General features: G+C 35.6%; 1 protein-coding gene across 3 annotated transcripts in view; it reads right to left on the bottom strand.

Annotated features, from left to right (window-relative positions):
• BLTP3B (bridge-like lipid transfer protein family member 3B) overlaps positions 1-18,199 on the bottom strand; it is a 90,270-nt gene that overhangs the window by 10,412 nt on the left and 61,659 nt on the right. For all 3 annotated transcript variants that reach the window (XM_014780251.2, XM_004418007.2, XM_087449059.1), the window contains 6 exons: positions 16,621-18,113; positions 14,969-15,144; positions 11,525-11,667; positions 10,686-10,836; positions 6,419-6,672; positions 5,984-6,092 (listed from right to left, as the gene is read on the bottom strand). In XM_014780251.2, coding sequence (XP_014635737.1) covers positions 5,984-6,092; positions 6,419-6,672; positions 10,686-10,836; positions 11,525-11,667; positions 14,969-15,144; positions 16,621-18,113 — 2,326 coding nt within the window. The remainder of the gene's footprint in view (positions 1-5,983; positions 6,093-6,418; positions 6,673-10,685; positions 10,837-11,524; positions 11,668-14,968; positions 15,145-16,620; positions 18,114-18,199) is intronic.

The raw sequence follows: 18,199 nt of genomic DNA, 5'->3' as shown, positions 1-18,199 counted from the left end.
CACACAACAAACATCTTTTTCTCTTATTAGTAGTCTTATTAATAGTTACCTAATCAGCCATACTTCACTGGAGCAAGAAACAAACTGTAGTGTACCTTTGCAATTTTCTGAAAAATTATTTGAAATTTCTCTTTAAAGTCTTTACTGAAAAACTGGCAACTGTTTCTAAGACTTTCCCAAGAAGTGTGAAGTACTATGATAAGCAGCAAAAAAAAAAGGTATAAAAGCACCTATTCCTTCATGATGGACTTTATTTAATCACTTCAGAGCATCAACTACAGCTTAGAATACACTGAAAGAACAGGAAGGAGTGAAGACAAAAATTAGGTAAACTGCCATGATCACAGCAACAAACACCCACAACAAATTGTGGAAACAGCTACTAATGAGATTATTTTGAAAGCTCCTGCTTGCTAAATAACTTTACTTCAAAGTAGGAAAAACAGCATAACTTGAAATTTCTAAGAGCTGTCTGAGAAAGTTGGGCCATTTAAATCATTCCCCCAAAGCCCTTCTAAATTCTAAGAAGCAAATAAAATTACTGTTTAAATACTTGTTTATCATAGCTGATGTATTAGTTTGAGTCACATTTATGATACATTACCATATAAGCTATATGTGGGGTACAATAGGCTACTGTTACATTATACACTTCATACACTGAAGACTAAAGCAAATTTCCACTTCATAAGAAAAATAACATAATCTGCCTCATGACATTGCTTTTAGGAATACATTGAAATATATAAAACAAAGCTTACTTGTTTATGCTTAAAATATGTTGTTCTTTCCAGTGCCAATGGAAAACTACTTTAAAATAAATTATCTTGGAATCTGTACAATGCTAATATCCTGAATAGCATGACACACTTTTCCATCATCCCAGTGAGATTTCAAAAAGTATATTCACAATTTAAATGCATGAGACCTGCTGGTTAAATTTAAATAATACTCTGAGTTTTGATGCCCATTTTTTTTTTAAAGATATATTTTTTTTAACTTTATTTATTAATTTTTTCCCTCCAAAGCCCCAGTAGATAGTTGTATGTCATAGCTGCACATCCTTCTAGTTGCTGTATGTGGGACGTGGCCTCAGCATGGCCGGAGAAGCAGTGCATCGAGACGCGCCTGGGATCCGAACCCGGGCTGCCAGCAGTGGAGTGCGAGCACTTAACCGCTAAGCCACGGAGGCGGCCCCTTGATGCCCATTTTTAAAAAATCTAGCATATGCCTTTTCCTCTAACATTTCATGACTACCTAAACTGCTTTGCTGAAAACATCGAAATAACCTGTCATTGTAAAGACATGAGATAAGAAAAAATATATTCTTAAAATGTAATACATTTAATAAGGAGCAGCTTCTAGTTTTCAAAAATATAAGCCATGAGGTGCGTAAAATGTGAGACATGCCATAACGAAAAAATAAAAATGGATTTTATCTTGCTATCATTAGGGTAGACTGGTTATTCAGCTGGGATTTTTTTTCAAACACGCAACTTGAAAGACAAATCCAAATGGAATTTCCATGTTGAAATGATCTTCAAGCAAATATACACCCTTGCTGGACCCTTGATTTATTTTGCCTTTAGCTACTATATTAAAATACAGTTCACAATTGATAAAATATGTACTTGACTAACTGTATAATCAAGATAAACGTTAAGGGAAAATACTGGGGAAGAAACTTCAAAGCACCCTGATTTTTAAATTAGTTTTTACTCATCAAATTGATGTTTAATTCTATGAGTGTTTCTTCAATATGAGTAGGCAAGTGAATATTTTTCTTCAGATGTTACAAACATGTCATTTAAAACACTCTTTTTTTGATTTTGTTTTCTTTAGCAAATTTTTTTTAGCAAACACATACACACATATTTGGATTTTGGAAATTATGAATTGACTGGAACATGAAATTTCAAACACCCACGAACATATATGTACATATATATAAAGTTGTCAAACACGTTATTCAATTTCTCCATAATCAAATTTTTTATGTACTTTTTTTTTTTGGTGAGGAAGATTAGCCCTGAGCTAACATCTGTTGCCAATCTGCCTCTTTTTGCTGAGGAAGATTGGCCCTTGGCTATCATCCATGCCCATCTTCCTCTATTTTATATGTAGGACACCTATCACAGCATGGCTTGATAAGCGGTACGTAGGTCCATGCCCAGGATCCAAACCCACAAACCCCGGGCCACTGAAGTGGAGTGCTTGAACTTAACCACTACGCCACTGGGCCAGCCCCTATGTACTTATTTTTAAAATATTTTTTTATGTACTCTGAGAGGCATGTTCAAGTTTCTCAATATGATTGTAGTATCTCATTATAATATGATACCATTTCTTTTTATTTCAAATAGGTTTGCTTTATATTTTTCAATGATGGCTAGATGGATAAAAGTTGTTAGATGGATAAAAGTTTATGACAAGGGTATGTTTTGGGGGGTCTTTTATCAATATGAAATCTCTCTGGGCCAATGACTTTAAAAGGCACCTCACCAGAAAAGATATACAGATGGCAAATAAGTATATGAGAAGATGCTCCACATCATATGTCATCAGGGAAATGCAAATTAAAACAACATACCACTACACACCTATTTAGAATGGCCAAAATCCAGAACACTGACAAAAACCAAAGGCTAGTGAGAACATGAAGCAAAAGGAACTCTCATTCATTGCTGGTGGGGATACAAAATGCTACAACTTTGGTTGGTTCTCTTGAGTGGAATTGCTAGGTCACAGGTTTAACTTTCTGAGTTACTCCCAAATTGTTTCCAAAACACCCACACCATTTTACAATCCTAGCAACGTAGGAAGGTTCCGGTTTCTCCACATCCTCCCACAACTTGTTATTATCTTTCTGATTAGTCATCTCAGTGCGTGTGAAGTGGTATCTCCTTGTGGTTTTGATTTACATTTCCCATGGGCAGGCCCGGTGGCTTAACAGTTAAGTTCGAGAGCTCCGCTGCTGGCGGCCCGAGTTCGGATCCCGGCCGAGTTCGGATCCCGGGCGCATCCCGGGCACGCACCGACGCACCACTTCTCTGGCCATGCTGAGGCCACGTCCCACATACAGCAACTACAGGGATGTGCAACTACATTTCCCTAATGGCTAATGATGTCAAGCATCTTTCATGTGCAGTAAGGCCATTTGTATATCTTCTTTGGAAAAATGTCTGTTCAAATCCTTTGCCCATTTTTAATTGGGTTATTTATCTTTTTCAGTATGGAGTTATAAGAGTTCTTTATATAGTTTAGATACCAGTCTCTTATCAGATACATGACTTGCAAATATTTTCTCCCAGCATGTGGGCTGTCTTTTCACTTTCTTGATAGTATCATTTGAGGCACAAAAGTTTTAAATTTCAATGTAGGCCAATTTACCTATTTTTTCTTTTTATTTTTGTGCTGTTGGTATGGTATCTGACAAGGCCTTGCCTAACCCAAGGTCATGAAGATTTACTCCTATTTTTTCTTTTAAGAGTTTTAATAGTTTTACCTCTTCAATTTAGGTCTCTGATCCATTCAGAGTAAATTTTTGTGTATGATATAAAGACGTGGTCCAGCTTCATTCATGTGGATAGCTAATAGTTCCAGCACCATTTGTGGAAGAGGCTATTCTTCTCCCCATTGAATTGTCTTGGCACCATTGTCAAAAATCAATGAACCATAAATGTTAGGGTTTATTTCTGGACTCTCAATTCTATTCTATTCCAATAGTTTTTTTTTTTTTTTGTGAGGAAGATCAGCCCTGAGCTAACATCCACGCCAACCCTTCTCTTTTTGCTGAGGAAGACCAGCTCTGAGCTAACATCTATTGCCAATCCTCCTCCTTTTTACCCCCAAAGCCCCAGTAGATAGTTGTATGTCATAGTTGCACATCCTAGCTGCTGTATGTGGGATGCCACCTCAGCATGGCCAGAGAAGCGGTGCGTCAGTGCGCGCCCAGGATCTGAACCCGGGCCACCAGTAGCGGAGGGCACGCACTTAACCGCTAAGCCACGGGGCCAGCCCTCCAATAGTTTTTTTTTGTTTTGTTTTTTCTTTTTTTTCCCCCCAAAGCCCCAGTAGATAGTTGTAAATCATAGTTGCACATCCTTCTAGCTGCTGCACGTGGGACGCGGCCTCAGCATGGCCAGAGAAGCGGTGCGTCGGTGCGCGCCCAGGATCCGAACCCGGGCCGCCAGCAGCGGAGCACGCGCACTTAACCGCTAAGCCACCGGGCCAGCCCTCCAATAGTTTTTTTAAAAGCTCCTTTTCTATTCAATCAGCTAGAGAGTGTTTCTTGCTCACAATCATGTACACTGCCTGGTACTGTTTTCTTCAAATGTTTATCCCATTTTCTTGACTATGGATGTTGTTTCTATTTGCCATAGCTGGCATCTAGTGATTATGTGAGAAGAGGTTGTATTGCTGGGTGAAAGATACCAACACTGTCAACTGGATGTGAAATCATTCCTTTCCTGGGGCTTAGCAGCTGCAGAATCCACCCTCAATGTTTTAATCGATATGCAAAACACATTGAAGCCTGCTACTTGGTAGAAGCATAGGAGAGGACCTGAAAAAGCCTATTGCCTCAGAGATCCATTCTAATCTCAGTAAGTCTTCTCTTGAGAAGACTTGTCTTGTTTTTGAGGAGGAACTTCCCTAGAGTAGTCCTCCTGGACTCTCCTGAGCCTCCTTCAACTTCTTCACAAGGAAGAAGGTATGACTAATCTGACTGATGAGTTTAGAAAAAGTGTTATGTGATTAAGTCTCTTCTCACTTTGGTATAAACCTTGCCTGCAAAAAGGGTGCATTCTATTCTGCTTTCTCTACCAGACAGACCTAGAGTTTTGGGATCTAAAGCATTTGGGGGAGAAAGATACACAGCAAACCTATCTTTTCACAGACCTAAGCTATCTTCTCCACCTAAGTTTTTATCACTAATGAAGCTGACATTTTGATCTTTGTTGGCTTGACTCCTATGTTTGCTCCAGCTGGCCCCAAACTCCAGAGGGGAAGACTCTTCAGTTAAGAAGAGTCTTACCACACTGATCCTACCTCAGCAACGGTGCTTTCTTTCATGGGTTTATAGCTACAGATTTTTCTGGTTTTGTCTCTTTAGTTTGCTCTCTGGTTGTGCTCTTTTAAGAATTTTTGATACACTGATGGTACTTATTTTTCTTTTGCAATACTGTTGTGGCTTTACTCTTCTTTTAACATATTTTATGTCATTTCATGAGGTTTTGATAGATGAAATAGATGCATGTATCAGTCCCTCATATTTCACCCTTAAGTAGCTACTAACAAAGTGAGGACTAGAACACCTAAATCTATTGACTCAAGCTCTTTCCACTACTCCACACTAGTGTACAAGATATAGTCCTTACATTAGAGACCTAAAAAATCTTGTTATAATGGAGATAAACATTAAAGCAGAACTGAATACAAAGCAATATACCGTAAGTAACTAATGTACAGAGATTAAGTACCCAAGAATTATAAGAGGTCATATCAGGTTATAGAGAAGGGTTCACTGAAAAGGAGAAGCTTAAGATGACCTTGGAAGGGAACAAATAAATTTAATGAGGCATAACAAGGCAAATAAGAATGCGAAGGTGGAAAAGTGCAAAACAAATTCCATTACAGGGAGTATACCAGGTCAGAGTGGAAAAGAAAGCTAAGAAAGGGATCAAGTAAGAGACTCAAGTAAGATCAAGAGACATGTAAGACCAAAAAAGCCTCTTACTTCCATTCAAAACACATTTATACAATAGGTACTAAATCAACTGTAGATGAGTTATCTCCAAGGTAGAGGGGTCCATACACAGATGATATTTTATTACAATGAACTTAAAGTGTCCCTCAATCATCTACTACTATATATGTACATACATATGAAATAAATAAGTATGAGTGGAAAAAAAAATCAGCATATAAATAATTTAATTTCAAATTTCAGTAGGTGTTCATTTAAATTGTTTTTCATACATACCTCTGATATGAAAAGAGCCATCATCATTTCTCTCTACCACAAGATGATCAATATGAACTGTTACAGGAGCTGGTTCAAGGGATACTGCACTACTACGAGGACTGTCATCCTACAGGAAAGAGAAATAGTAACCGTATTGTTGTTAATAAAGTAAATGATAAAATTAAAATAATCATTTTCTTAACAAACATTACTTCAGTCAATAATATTTTTAATGAGTTAGAAATATATCTTAGTGAGAAAACTGCACATTCTATTTTGATATTTTCTAATTTCTGAGAAGGATCTCTCTGTCATTCAACCCAAAGACCAACAAATTTATTTCAATAAATGCTGACAGAGTATATATTACAGAGAAGGCATATTCTTAGACATGAATCAAAGTCCAGGTAGGCAAAGTGAACATTTATAACATAAAAATATTTATTAACATACTTTTAAATTTATTTTTGTGTTAGAAACTTGTATCTTCATGGGCATCACTGTTGCAACAGTTTCATCTTCCAAAAAATGTTGAATATTCATAAGAGAAGATGTAAGAAACTCAGTGCTAAAGTTTTCTATATGGCATTGCAGAAATCCATTTTTTTCTGCAAGCAAAGAGTGTATTACAGCACCAGGCCCACTTTCAAATCTCAAAGTAATCTCAGGAGAGGATTTGGAATGAATTACAGCCTCATGATCTGAACCTATTGAAAAAGAATATATAAAAATTATAACTTTGTAGCTCTATTCAAAAATGTCACTCTCGATTATTTGTCATTAAGAGGTTATTGTCACTTTGTACAATGTTACAGCAATAACAGTAAAAGTTTTAATATTTAGCCTTAATTTAAATGATATTACAGTACATATACAACATACCATACACAACCTTAATTTCAATTTTTACAGACAACCTTCTACTGCAATAATGTTGACTCGTCTATATTTTCTATTTTTGGGTAACATGAAAAAACATGCCATGGTATAAATCTAATATGGGGCATAACCGCAGATACTTAAGAGTGTGTCTGAGTGTGTTACCTGTCTATACATTTGTAATGCATTGCTTAATGACAGGGGTATGTTCTGAGAAATGTGTCATTAGGCAAACATCAGAGTGTACTTACACAAACATAGATGGTATAGCCCACTACACAACTAGGCTATATGGTACTAATCTTATGGGAGAACCATCTTATATGCGGTTGTTGACTGAAATGTCGTTATGCAGTGCCTGACTGTATAACAGACCACTGTGATGAAGAAAACACTCATGGCATTTAAAGTGACTCTCAAGCCATTTCTCAAGAAGTAACAGAAGCCTGAAGTTCTGCACCTTCCTCATTAAAATTGGGTCATTAAATAATTGGAAAAGTAATAGAGAAGATCTCATTAAAATGTTTTGATTAGAAGATAAAACAGATATTATAGCAAAAGAAATATATATATATTGGAGAGAAGTCAAGTCTCACTCATTAAGTAGTAGATAATAACAACAACAAACAAACACATAGAGACAGAGATTGGATTGGTGGTTACCAGAGGGGAAGGGGGGAGGGAGGAAGGCAAAAGGGATAAGTAGGCACATGTGAGTGGTGATGGGTTGTAATTAGTATTTGGGTGGTGAACATGATGTAATCTATGCAGAAATAGAAGTATAATGATGTACACCTGAAATTTATGCAATGTTATAAACCAATGTTACTGCAATAAACAAACAAAAAAAAGAAATATATATATATTTACATTTATTTATGCCAAAAAAGAATTGGAGGTGGCTTAGAGAAATAAAAATACTCGAGTTCAAAAAACTTTTTTTAATTTCAATAAAGTACCCATAGAATGTCTAATTTTAAAAAATAAAAGTTCGGGGCCAGCCCAGTGGCGCAAGTGGTTAAGTGCGCACACTCCACTGCAGCGGCCCAGGGTTCGCCAGTTTGTATTCCAGGCACACACCGACACACTGCTTGTCAGGCCACACTGTGGCGGCGTCCCAAATAAAGTGGAGGAAGATGGGCACGGATGTTAGCCCAGGGCCAGTCTTCCTCAGGAAAAGAAAGAGGAGGATGGGCAGATGTTAGCTCAGGGCTGATCTTCCTCACACACACAAAAAAATAGAAGTTCCTACTGGAACTACTGAAGTGAATTGGCCCTCATGGTAACTATTTTGTTCATTTCACGTTACCTAGCTCCAAAAAGAATAGGAGGCAACATGCACAAGGCATAATAAGATAAATAAGTGAACAATGGAAGAGCAAGGATAGAAGGGAAAAGGAAGAGATAGATAGTAAGGTTAATAACTCAAAATACATTATTTGAATTTCTATGCCAAAGGTGGACCAAAAATGAGCTTCCTAGCAGCAAAGAGAAAAGTACAATCAGTTTCACAATTCATGGAATCCATGAGTTAAAAATAAACTAATTGTTCTGGAAAGGCAAAGCTGTTTCAGTTATTGAGGTATCCAAGTTATCTGTCTCATGGGTCCTTATAAGAAGACCCCACTAATTAAATTCATGATAGAAAGATGTTTATTTTCCGTCAACATGGATGTGAATACTCTACTCTTACAGAAGTCAAATGTATACATATTTGTGAAGTGGAGGGGGTGCAAGAAATCAAAGATAGGTATATTTATGCACCAAAGATAGATCTCCATACACAAGTCAAAGTGGACAGTTGTTTTTAAAGTTTTTATTTCAGGTACAGAATGATATTTAATTAATGTTAGTACTACTTACTAACATTCAAAATAAATAAATAATATAGATACAAGAAGAGTTCAAATAAAATTCCAAAGAATCCTTTAAACAATTAAGAATTCACATATTTTTATTTTTTTAAATAGAAGGTAAAAGAAATGGCCACAAACTGATAATGGTTAGTGTTCTTTCCTATATCAAGAAAAAAAGAGTTAATTAGCTTGTCTATTTAACAATCAGAGCAATGAGAAACAACTTGGTAAATGTGATTTTATTTTCTCTTTTATCTATCTATATATCTACATATCTATATCTACACACACACACACACACACACACACACACACACACACACACAGAGATGCATACTCCAGGGAGTTGAGAGCTAGAAATAATTTCAAACAAAGAGTATTTATTTGGAACAGAGATAAAACAAAATCTTCATTAGTCATCCTGCCTACTACCTCTTATACCATGCAACTATTACGTTAAGGTCTTCCTGGGAAAGGAATCTGAAATCCACACACTATAGAAAAACAAAAGCAAACAAAAGCAAAAACAACTTTGCAGTTTTCATCATTCCTGTACAGTGACAGCAGTTCATATAAACTATAGATCAAATACACTCTTTGTTCATATGGCTTATCAATGTTTGAAATGTTCAAGCTAAACTATTTTTTTCTCCTTTTCCCATTCCCCTTTCTCCTCCTCCTTCCTTTCTTTCTTCTTGTTTTTTATCATCAAACAACAGAGAGAGTTGAGAAAAAATAAGGCATTAGACAGCACTGACTATATAACCCCAACATACGAGGCACTTCAAAATGATTTCTTCAATAGCAACAAAATGAAACAAAGTGATAGGACATAGTATTAAGTGAGCTATAAAGAGAAGTAAAAAAAATTGCGCAATTGGAAATAATCTAAGAGTGTACAATTTGAAGAGTGTTTGGGTGGAATACAGGACAGGGTCTAGGTTTTGAAATTTTATGTTCAATCTTTTTTTTGTTTTTTATCCACTACAAAACCTTTCCAACTATAAACTTAGCTTACTCCATTTTGCATGCTAATGGGATTTACACTTGCTAATATAAAATTCTTGAAATTTTTAGTAGATACATTGTTAACTCAAGGCCTACACATAGAAAAAAGCCAGAAGTCAATTTTTTTTCATGATGCTGGTTTACAGACAAATGGCACATTTACCTGTAATTCCCAGCATGTAAGGTGATAGCATACTTATTTGATATCATGCAGGACTGTATGTATTTCAACATGTTATGTATCAGACACAGCATTCTGTGTATACAGCAAAGAAAATATTACAGCTCAGTGACTTTTTAAAAGATTTAAAAAACTGAACATTGTCATTTTAAATTCTTAGTATAACTAGTCTAATAAAATAAATTCATTTCTTCAAAGGACTGAAAACCATGAGTGATAACTCCATATAAACTTTGAAAAAGGGATAGTTTAATGTGGTTCCTCTTCATATGCTGCATGTTTTGTTGCTTATATTCCTCTGTGTCCAAGTGAATGTGTTGATATTAGACTAAAGAATCACAAGAACAGGATACATGATTTTTCTAAATACTAAGTATCATGCCAGACTCAGGAAAGGTCTGCTTATAAGCAAGATAATGGAATATAGAAATTGACATCTATCTAGAGTGGAACTAAGTTTGACCTTCTAGGATTACTTTACCACTCTTTTCATATAGAAAATAGCTCAGTTTTCTCAGACCTATTATCTCAAAGAACAGAAAAATTGAAAGAGTAAAAGATGGAAGTTATCAACAGCAGAAACAAAAAGAAATTATATAATACATCTTCAACAGATTATATTTCTAATAACTTAATCAAAATACTTTATGGAAATAAAGTAATCTAAAAGAACAAATCTCTTGCATTATTATGAATAAATGTAATTTTCCTTGAATTCATTTATATCAAAGATAGGACTGCTGATGAGTCATATATATAAAAAACAAAACAAGTTTAAATCACATTAAAGTCTTACCTACTGGACGATTACAAAGGTAATGCCGAAGACTGACATTGCCTAACTGATCTGGCGTCACTCGGTCCACTTGAAGACAGATTTCCGTATCTTCCCCTCGGATGTCAATTTCCCCATTAACACCAGTAATTTTAAACACCACAACTGACATCTAATAATGATTGCATAAATAATATTAGTATACCAAGTGATTCAAAACAAAATTCAAGAAATAATACAGGAAACTACTATAACCCCTAAAAATACAATTGTGACCTAATACACCTAAAATATACTTGCGATCAACAGAACATGGTTATTATATTATAGTGACAAACTTCAGCTTCCTTTCTTCCTATTCAGTCAAGAGAAGAATTTTTTTAGGTCATAAAAATTAAATTATATGAAATTTCCATGAGAAATTACTTTCACTAAAAGCTGAACACATTTTCTAAGTCCTCCATAAGAATACTTCACTGGATGAGAAGGGCTTGAAACAAAATCAATAACATGTTTCTTTTGTAGAAAGCCCTTCACAAGAACTACCATTCTTACCATCAAACTTTTTCAAGTGCATCTATATGGAAATAAAGGTCAAAAAATAAAAGATAAGATGGAAAAAAGAAAGAACCTCTTCTCCTCTATACAAAAAGAAAACAAACCAAATTAAGAAAAGTGAAATTCAGAGAAAAACAATTCAGTGAGAGGGAAGGAAGACTTTTCAAGAGTAGAAAGAACAAAGTGAATCCCCACCATCTAAGTCAACTCATTTTATATATTAATATCTTAAAATCTGTACATATTGAATATGAGATAAAGTTGGTGGATTTCCCTTCATAGCATCTCCCTGAAATGATTACCAGGTCATTATGATTTTCTTGAGCACCCTCTGAATTTGTACTGATGGCATCTGGAGAGGTTTCACCATAATTCTTTAGGTTTGCACTGGCATTTGCACTCTCTGCTGGGCTCTGGTAATTTGTAGTTGAGTTCTTTTCAATACCTAAAATAATCGAAAAATAAACTGATAAATTAAAATCAGTTTTACGCATGATCCAAGAACATTACATTTATCTAACCAAAATGGACTATCCCTTCAACTCTTTCTCAAGCATAGCACTGTTTAACAGACAATAAGCAAAGAAAAATTACATTGTGGTTAGTCAGAAAATAATAAGAAATAAACTCCCACAATAAAATGTTAGCGATACCAAAGCCCTAAACTTAGTATGAAAAGAAATCTACCACAGCTGACCAGAGCCTGTGTCCTCCTCATTGCAGGTGCAGTGCTGGTATAACTAGCAGGTTCCTGGTCAGCCAGCTTCGCCCTCCTCTAAGCTATCCGACACTGAATAGTCCCAGTCTGACCACTTCATTTCCCTTTTCAGTATCCTACAGTAAACTCCAGTTATCTTCTACATGAAGTTTATGTCACTATTATCAATGTGATCATTCTCTATCTTTATCTACCTGACTTAATGTGCTGTAATTCAATACTTCTCAAGCTCTCTGTGGTAAAAGACAATTCTTAAAAAATTTTGTGTCTATCACAGATCAATACTTTTTGAAAATATCAAAAAATGGATTACTATAAAAATTAGATTAGAAAAGCCAGATATACAAAACACAGCCTCAATTTTTTTACCATGATATTTACCATTACATAATCAGCTTCTAACCCAGTGCCTGGCAACGGAGTAGGTGCTCAATAAATTATTTATTGAATCAATGAATAAACAATTTTTAGGGCTATGGAAGATGCATATAAATACAATTGTGGTAAGAGAAGATGATAAACTCCCATTTCACAGGGAGTTCCTAACAGGGGTTAAGAAGCCTTCCCTGATAAAATAATATTTAAACTAAAATAAACAGAAACAAAAAGAGCATTCTAGGCACAGACACAAAGACTGAGGTGAAAAAGTTTGTCACAGTGAATAAACTGAGAGAAAGACTGAAATATACTATAGTACATATGACATGTAGTAAGGACACGGGAAAACAGCAGAAACGGTAAGCTGGGGCCATATTACACAGAGCATTGTCAGTAACATTAAGGTTTTTAAACTTAATAGCCTTATAGCAATGAGAAGTTATCAGGATTAAAATGGAGATTGACATGATAGTATTTACATTTTTAAAAGAGTATTCTGCCTATGGAATGAAGAATGAACTGGCAATTGACAAGCATAGAAGTGGGGAGACTAGTTAGGAGCCTGTGGTGGAGTGGTAATCCAGCTATGTGTTTGTTCATAAATATGTATACATATTCACAATTATGTATACATACATATGTATACATATTCAAAATTATGTATATATACATATGTATATGTGTTATCTGTTTCTATACATATGTGTGTGTGCATATAAAATCATTACAGTTCAGGAGAACTAGGAATACACAGTCACATATCATTTAAATGTTGCATACAAAATCAATGCCCTTATATTTTTCAAGATCCTAAAAATAGTCTACCGCTGGAATCTAAGACAGTAATTAGAAATGCAGACAAAAATTTATGAACAATGATATTAATTAAAGCATTTTTATAACCATAAAAACCTATAAGCAATCTCCAATATCGGGGAAATGATTAAAAGGTTATGGTACATTCTTATGACAATTTAATAGACTTTAAAAATATTTTCAAAAGAGTTTAAATAATATTAGAAAATGCTTACAGGTGATTAAAAAGCAGGTTAAAAAACCATATATGTAGTATGACACCAAATACACATATATATGAATATATACATAACAACTCATAAAATAAACGACAATTGATATATTTAGATTGTGGGACTTTTCGGTTATTTTATTTTCCAAATTGTAGTTGTCTGTATTTTCAGGTTTTCCACAATGAGTGGTAGTCACTTTTATTAATTATTTAATTTTTAGAAATAACAATAAGAAAATCACTGATGGTTTTTGAGAGTAAGTAGGGATATTTTTTACAGGAATAATGTTTTTTTTTTGTGTGTGAGGCGATCAGCCCTGTGCTAACATCTGCCAATCCTCCTTTTTTTTTTTGCCGAGGAAGACTGGCCCTGGGCTAACATCCATGCCCACCTTCCTCCACTTTATATGGGATGCCACCACAGCGTGGCTTGCCAAGCAGTGCGTCGGTGCACGCCCGGGGTCCGAACCGGCGAACCCCAGGCCGCCGCAGCAGAGCGTTTGCACTTAACCGCTTGCGCCACCGGGCCAGCCCAGGAATAATGTTTTTGAAGTATATTTTGATCATAGAACAGAAATCTGTTAAGGTAGGATTTTAAACCATAAAGGGGGCAGGGGAACTAGGCAATAGAGCTATGTGTGAATCTAGAACAGATTTTTTATGACCCATATCAGTACCTCCTCTACATTTAACTGGTAGAGTATGCTGGAAAGGAGATTGCTATGCATTGCCTATAATGGGGTTAGATTAGGGCTTTCTGTTTACATATAGCAATCATTTCCCAAGTCTGGAGGCTAGTATAGCATACTGGTTGGTTAAAAGCTAAGGCTCTTGAGTCAGATTAGCTGAGTTCCAAATCTGCCTCTATTACTTCCTGACTGTATACTAATTTCTCTAAGCTTCAGTTTCTGAAGCTAAGAGCCTTTCCTGACCTAAGCTGTTTTCAACTGTATCAATAGGCTTATTACCCTTTATACACAAAGTAATTCACATTTGCCTCTGGTCTCTTGAGCTTCAGTGTCTGTGGCAACTATTCTCTGGCTATGGCCCATGCTTTTTATTCCTGTTCACAAAGTCCCCAATGCCTTAGTGATGGGGATACATCTAATACTAAGTCATTCCTAGTGGTCTTTACTGAAGCGCTGGTTGCTTCTGAATAAAATGAGGGAATCATGTAGTTCCATCATACATAATCACGTATGTGAGAGAATCCTGGTTATGGGAAACAGTAGATCCAGTCTGGGAAAATTCCAGTCATAGGACCACATAACTGAGAATTCACCACACAAATTAAACCCACCTAATCAAAATTCCAGATAGAGGAGTCTCTGTGATAAAGGCTAGTAGCCTTAATATTGTCTACTTTATGATCTAAATGACAGGGTATACAAATAATTGCTGGATGTCAGGCATAAAAAGGAAGGAGTATTTCGTTAAAAGAAGCAATGGAACAACCATTAGAAAGTTAGGTACCATGCTCTTTGTATTGTGTGTGTATGTATATAAAAATAAGTCTTTTTTGAGCTGTAATTAATTGTTGAACATAACTAAAAATACTTAAACACCACTTCTAAGATTTGTATATATATATATAATATGAATTCTTAAACTGTACTGCTTTACCTTTTTCCAAAAATATATGACTATCACTTCCATCACTTTCTAACAACTGTTCTTCCAATATCATGCTGTCAAGTGAAATGGTATCCAATGAGGTTTGTGAGGAGCTTCTTTTCATGTTCTTATAGGAAACACAGAGTGGAGCCAGATTGGGTGGGCAATGTTCCTTAGGCTTTCCACTGTTAACAAACAAAATTATTAGAAAATCATCACACATATGGAAAAGAATTCTTTCTAAAAATACTTCTAATAAAATAAAAACACAGCTGTCCCCCCCTATTCGTGGGGGAGACGTTCCCAGACCCCCACTGGATGCCTAAAACCATGGATAGTACCGAACCTCATATATACTACCTTTTTTCCTATACATACATGCATACCTATGAAAAAGTTTAATTTGTATATTACGCACAGTAAGAGATTAACAACAATAACTAGGAATAAAATAGAACAATTTTAACAATATACAGATGGTCCCTGACTTATGATGGTCCGACAACGATTCTTCAACTTTACAATGGTGTGAAAGTGGTAAGCATTCAGCAGAAACTGTAATTTGAATTTTGATCTTCACCCAGGCTAGTGATATGTGGTACGATACTCTCTCATGATGCTGAGCAGTGGCAGCCAAGTCACAGGTCCCAGTAAGCCATGCGGTCAACTGCGAGGGTAAACAACTGATACACTTACAACCATTTTATAACCCATACAACCATTCTGTTTTTCATTTTCAGTACAGTATTCAATAAATTACATGAGATATTCAACACTTTATTATAAAATAGGCTTTGTGTTAGATGATTTGCCCAACTGTAGGCTAATGTAAGTCTTCTGAGCACATTTAAGGTAGGCTAGACTAAGCTATGATGTTCAGCAGGCTAGATGTATTAAATGCATTTTTGACAACGATATTTTCAACTTAGGGTGAGTTAACGGGATGTTAACTCCACCGTAAGTCAAGGAAGACATGTACTGTAATAAAACCTACCATAGATCTTAGCAACCTCAGCATATGATTTTTTTTTTTCTATTCTTAAATCGAGAACTTTCTCTTTTCACTAAAGGAAGTACTTTATAGCTTCTCTTTGGCATATGTGAATTGCCAGCATCACTACTCTTGTGCTTTGGGGCTATTATTAAGTAAAATAAGGGTTACCTGAACACAAGCACTGCAACACCTCGACAGTTGATCTGATAACTGAGACGGCTACTAAGTGACTAATGAGTAGGATGGATACAGCATGGATATGTTGGACAAAGGGATGATTCACATCCCGGGCAGGACGGAGTGGGAGGGCTCGAGATTTCATCATGCTACTCAGAGCAGTATGTAATTTAAAACTTATTAATTATTTCTGGAATTTTTCATTTAATATTTTCAGACTACGGTTTTACTGTGGGTAACTGAAACCTCAGACAGTGAAACTGTGGATAATGGGGAACTACTGTACATATATGGTATCCACAAGTTTTTAAATTATATTTTATAAGCTCAAAGTGTTTTCATATTTTGAAAAACCTACTCTTCCATGTGTTAACTCTAACAATGGCATATTTTGTCATGAGGTTCTCTGTCCAAAAACAAAATACACTCACATGCACACATATACACAGCGAAACAAAAACCCCTCAAATTCCAATAGTATGTTGTTTACCTTAATGATGACTGTGATTTAAGTGTTCTAACTGTGGGCGCTTCTTCTTTACTAATTTCCAGGTTCTCAAAGAGTGAAGCTGTTTCTGGAAGCAAGTCTTCAGCTTTAAAGATCAACTCTATGGTTTCATTTCCTTTACTAGTTAAACTATTTGAAAGTATGTTTTGATTACCATCATTATCAAATGATAGCACACTTGAATCTTCTCTGTAGTTTAAGACACTATTTGAATCTGTATAAGATGAATCTTTTTTGTCACTTGTTTCTAATCCAATTTCTCCTGAGCCACTTTTGCAAACAATTCCACTACTTTCATCTTCACTTATTTTCCCTAAACTTTTACCTGATAAATAATCCAGAAAAGAAATACCTTTTTGCAGATTTGTATCACTAGCTGATTTGAAAAGCAAGGGATCCTTCAAAGGGACATAGCTAAGGTCAACACTCATAGATCTGTTGTCTGACATATCATTAACAGTTACACTTCTAATTTGATTTATACTACTAACTTTTCTTTTTGAAGACAAAAATTCTGCATTTTCTGTAGGCAAATAATCAGGAACAATTGGGCTCACACTTGCAGAAACGGGAGACTTAAGAGTATTTGCTTGATCTACTGGATGTAGCAAAAGAGCCACTTCTGCACTTTTAAGTAAAATTCCAATGCAAACGGATGTCTGACTAGCAGGATTGCCAGTCACAGCTTCTACATCTTTCCTTAAGTTCTCTGAAAGCAGAATAAGTGACTCATGGAGAAAAAGCAGGAACAGATACTGGTAGTGATTGATCTGCATACTAACATGTTTATGAATGTGAACCAGGACATGAATATCTGCATCTGATGACGAAGAGGAAAATCTTAAAAATGTATCTGAAGGTTTCTGACTACCATTTGTCAATGGCTCTGACTCTGTACTATAATATTCCTTCAAGAGCTTTTTCCGCTTCAATCGGCCAGTCAGATCACTAGATTCACTTTGTGATGTATTTAGAGATACTCGATTACAGGTCTGCAGCTCTTTTTGTGACACTGCGTACTTTGTCGGTTGACAAATCCAGATGGAAAGAGGGAAAGAGTCTACAAAATTTACTGGTCGTCCTTTTCCACTTTTCATCCCTTCATAATCTATCCAAAATTGAGAAAAGTAGACAGCCCAAACATCCGTGGCAGCAGCAGTTTTAAGAGTGTGTTTATTCAACTTGGGAATAATATTTCCTTTATAAACTTCATGCATTTTGGTATCTTGTTCATGAGCATGTCTCTGGAAGACTGGATGCAGAAGATTAAAATTGTCACCAGATTTGGGGAAGCTAGTATATGTTTTACTGAAAAAGTCACAATCTTTGAAGTCTTGAAACAAAGCTTCTAGATCAGAATGTCGACAGTTTGGACAGTGCCTTGTATTTGTAGCAATCATTTCAGAACTCTGAATGGAAATTGCATGCGGTTGATCTTGATGACATTCAGATTTCATTTCAGAAGGAATGACAAACTAGAAGAGAAAAAACATTCATCTAGTCTAACTTACAAATCCATACATCTAGAATATAAAACAAAGAACATGACTTACTTCAGGAA

Source organism: Ceratotherium simum, chromosome 25 (genome assembly GCF_057802395.1).
Source record: "Ceratotherium simum simum isolate JZ-2026a chromosome 25, ASM5780239v1, whole genome shotgun sequence".
In the NCBI taxonomy this organism is placed as follows: domain Eukaryota; kingdom Metazoa; phylum Chordata; class Mammalia; order Perissodactyla; family Rhinocerotidae; genus Ceratotherium; species Ceratotherium simum.
The sequence above is the reverse complement of the archived record's forward strand: the minus strand, read 5'-3'. Positions and strand labels throughout refer to the sequence as shown.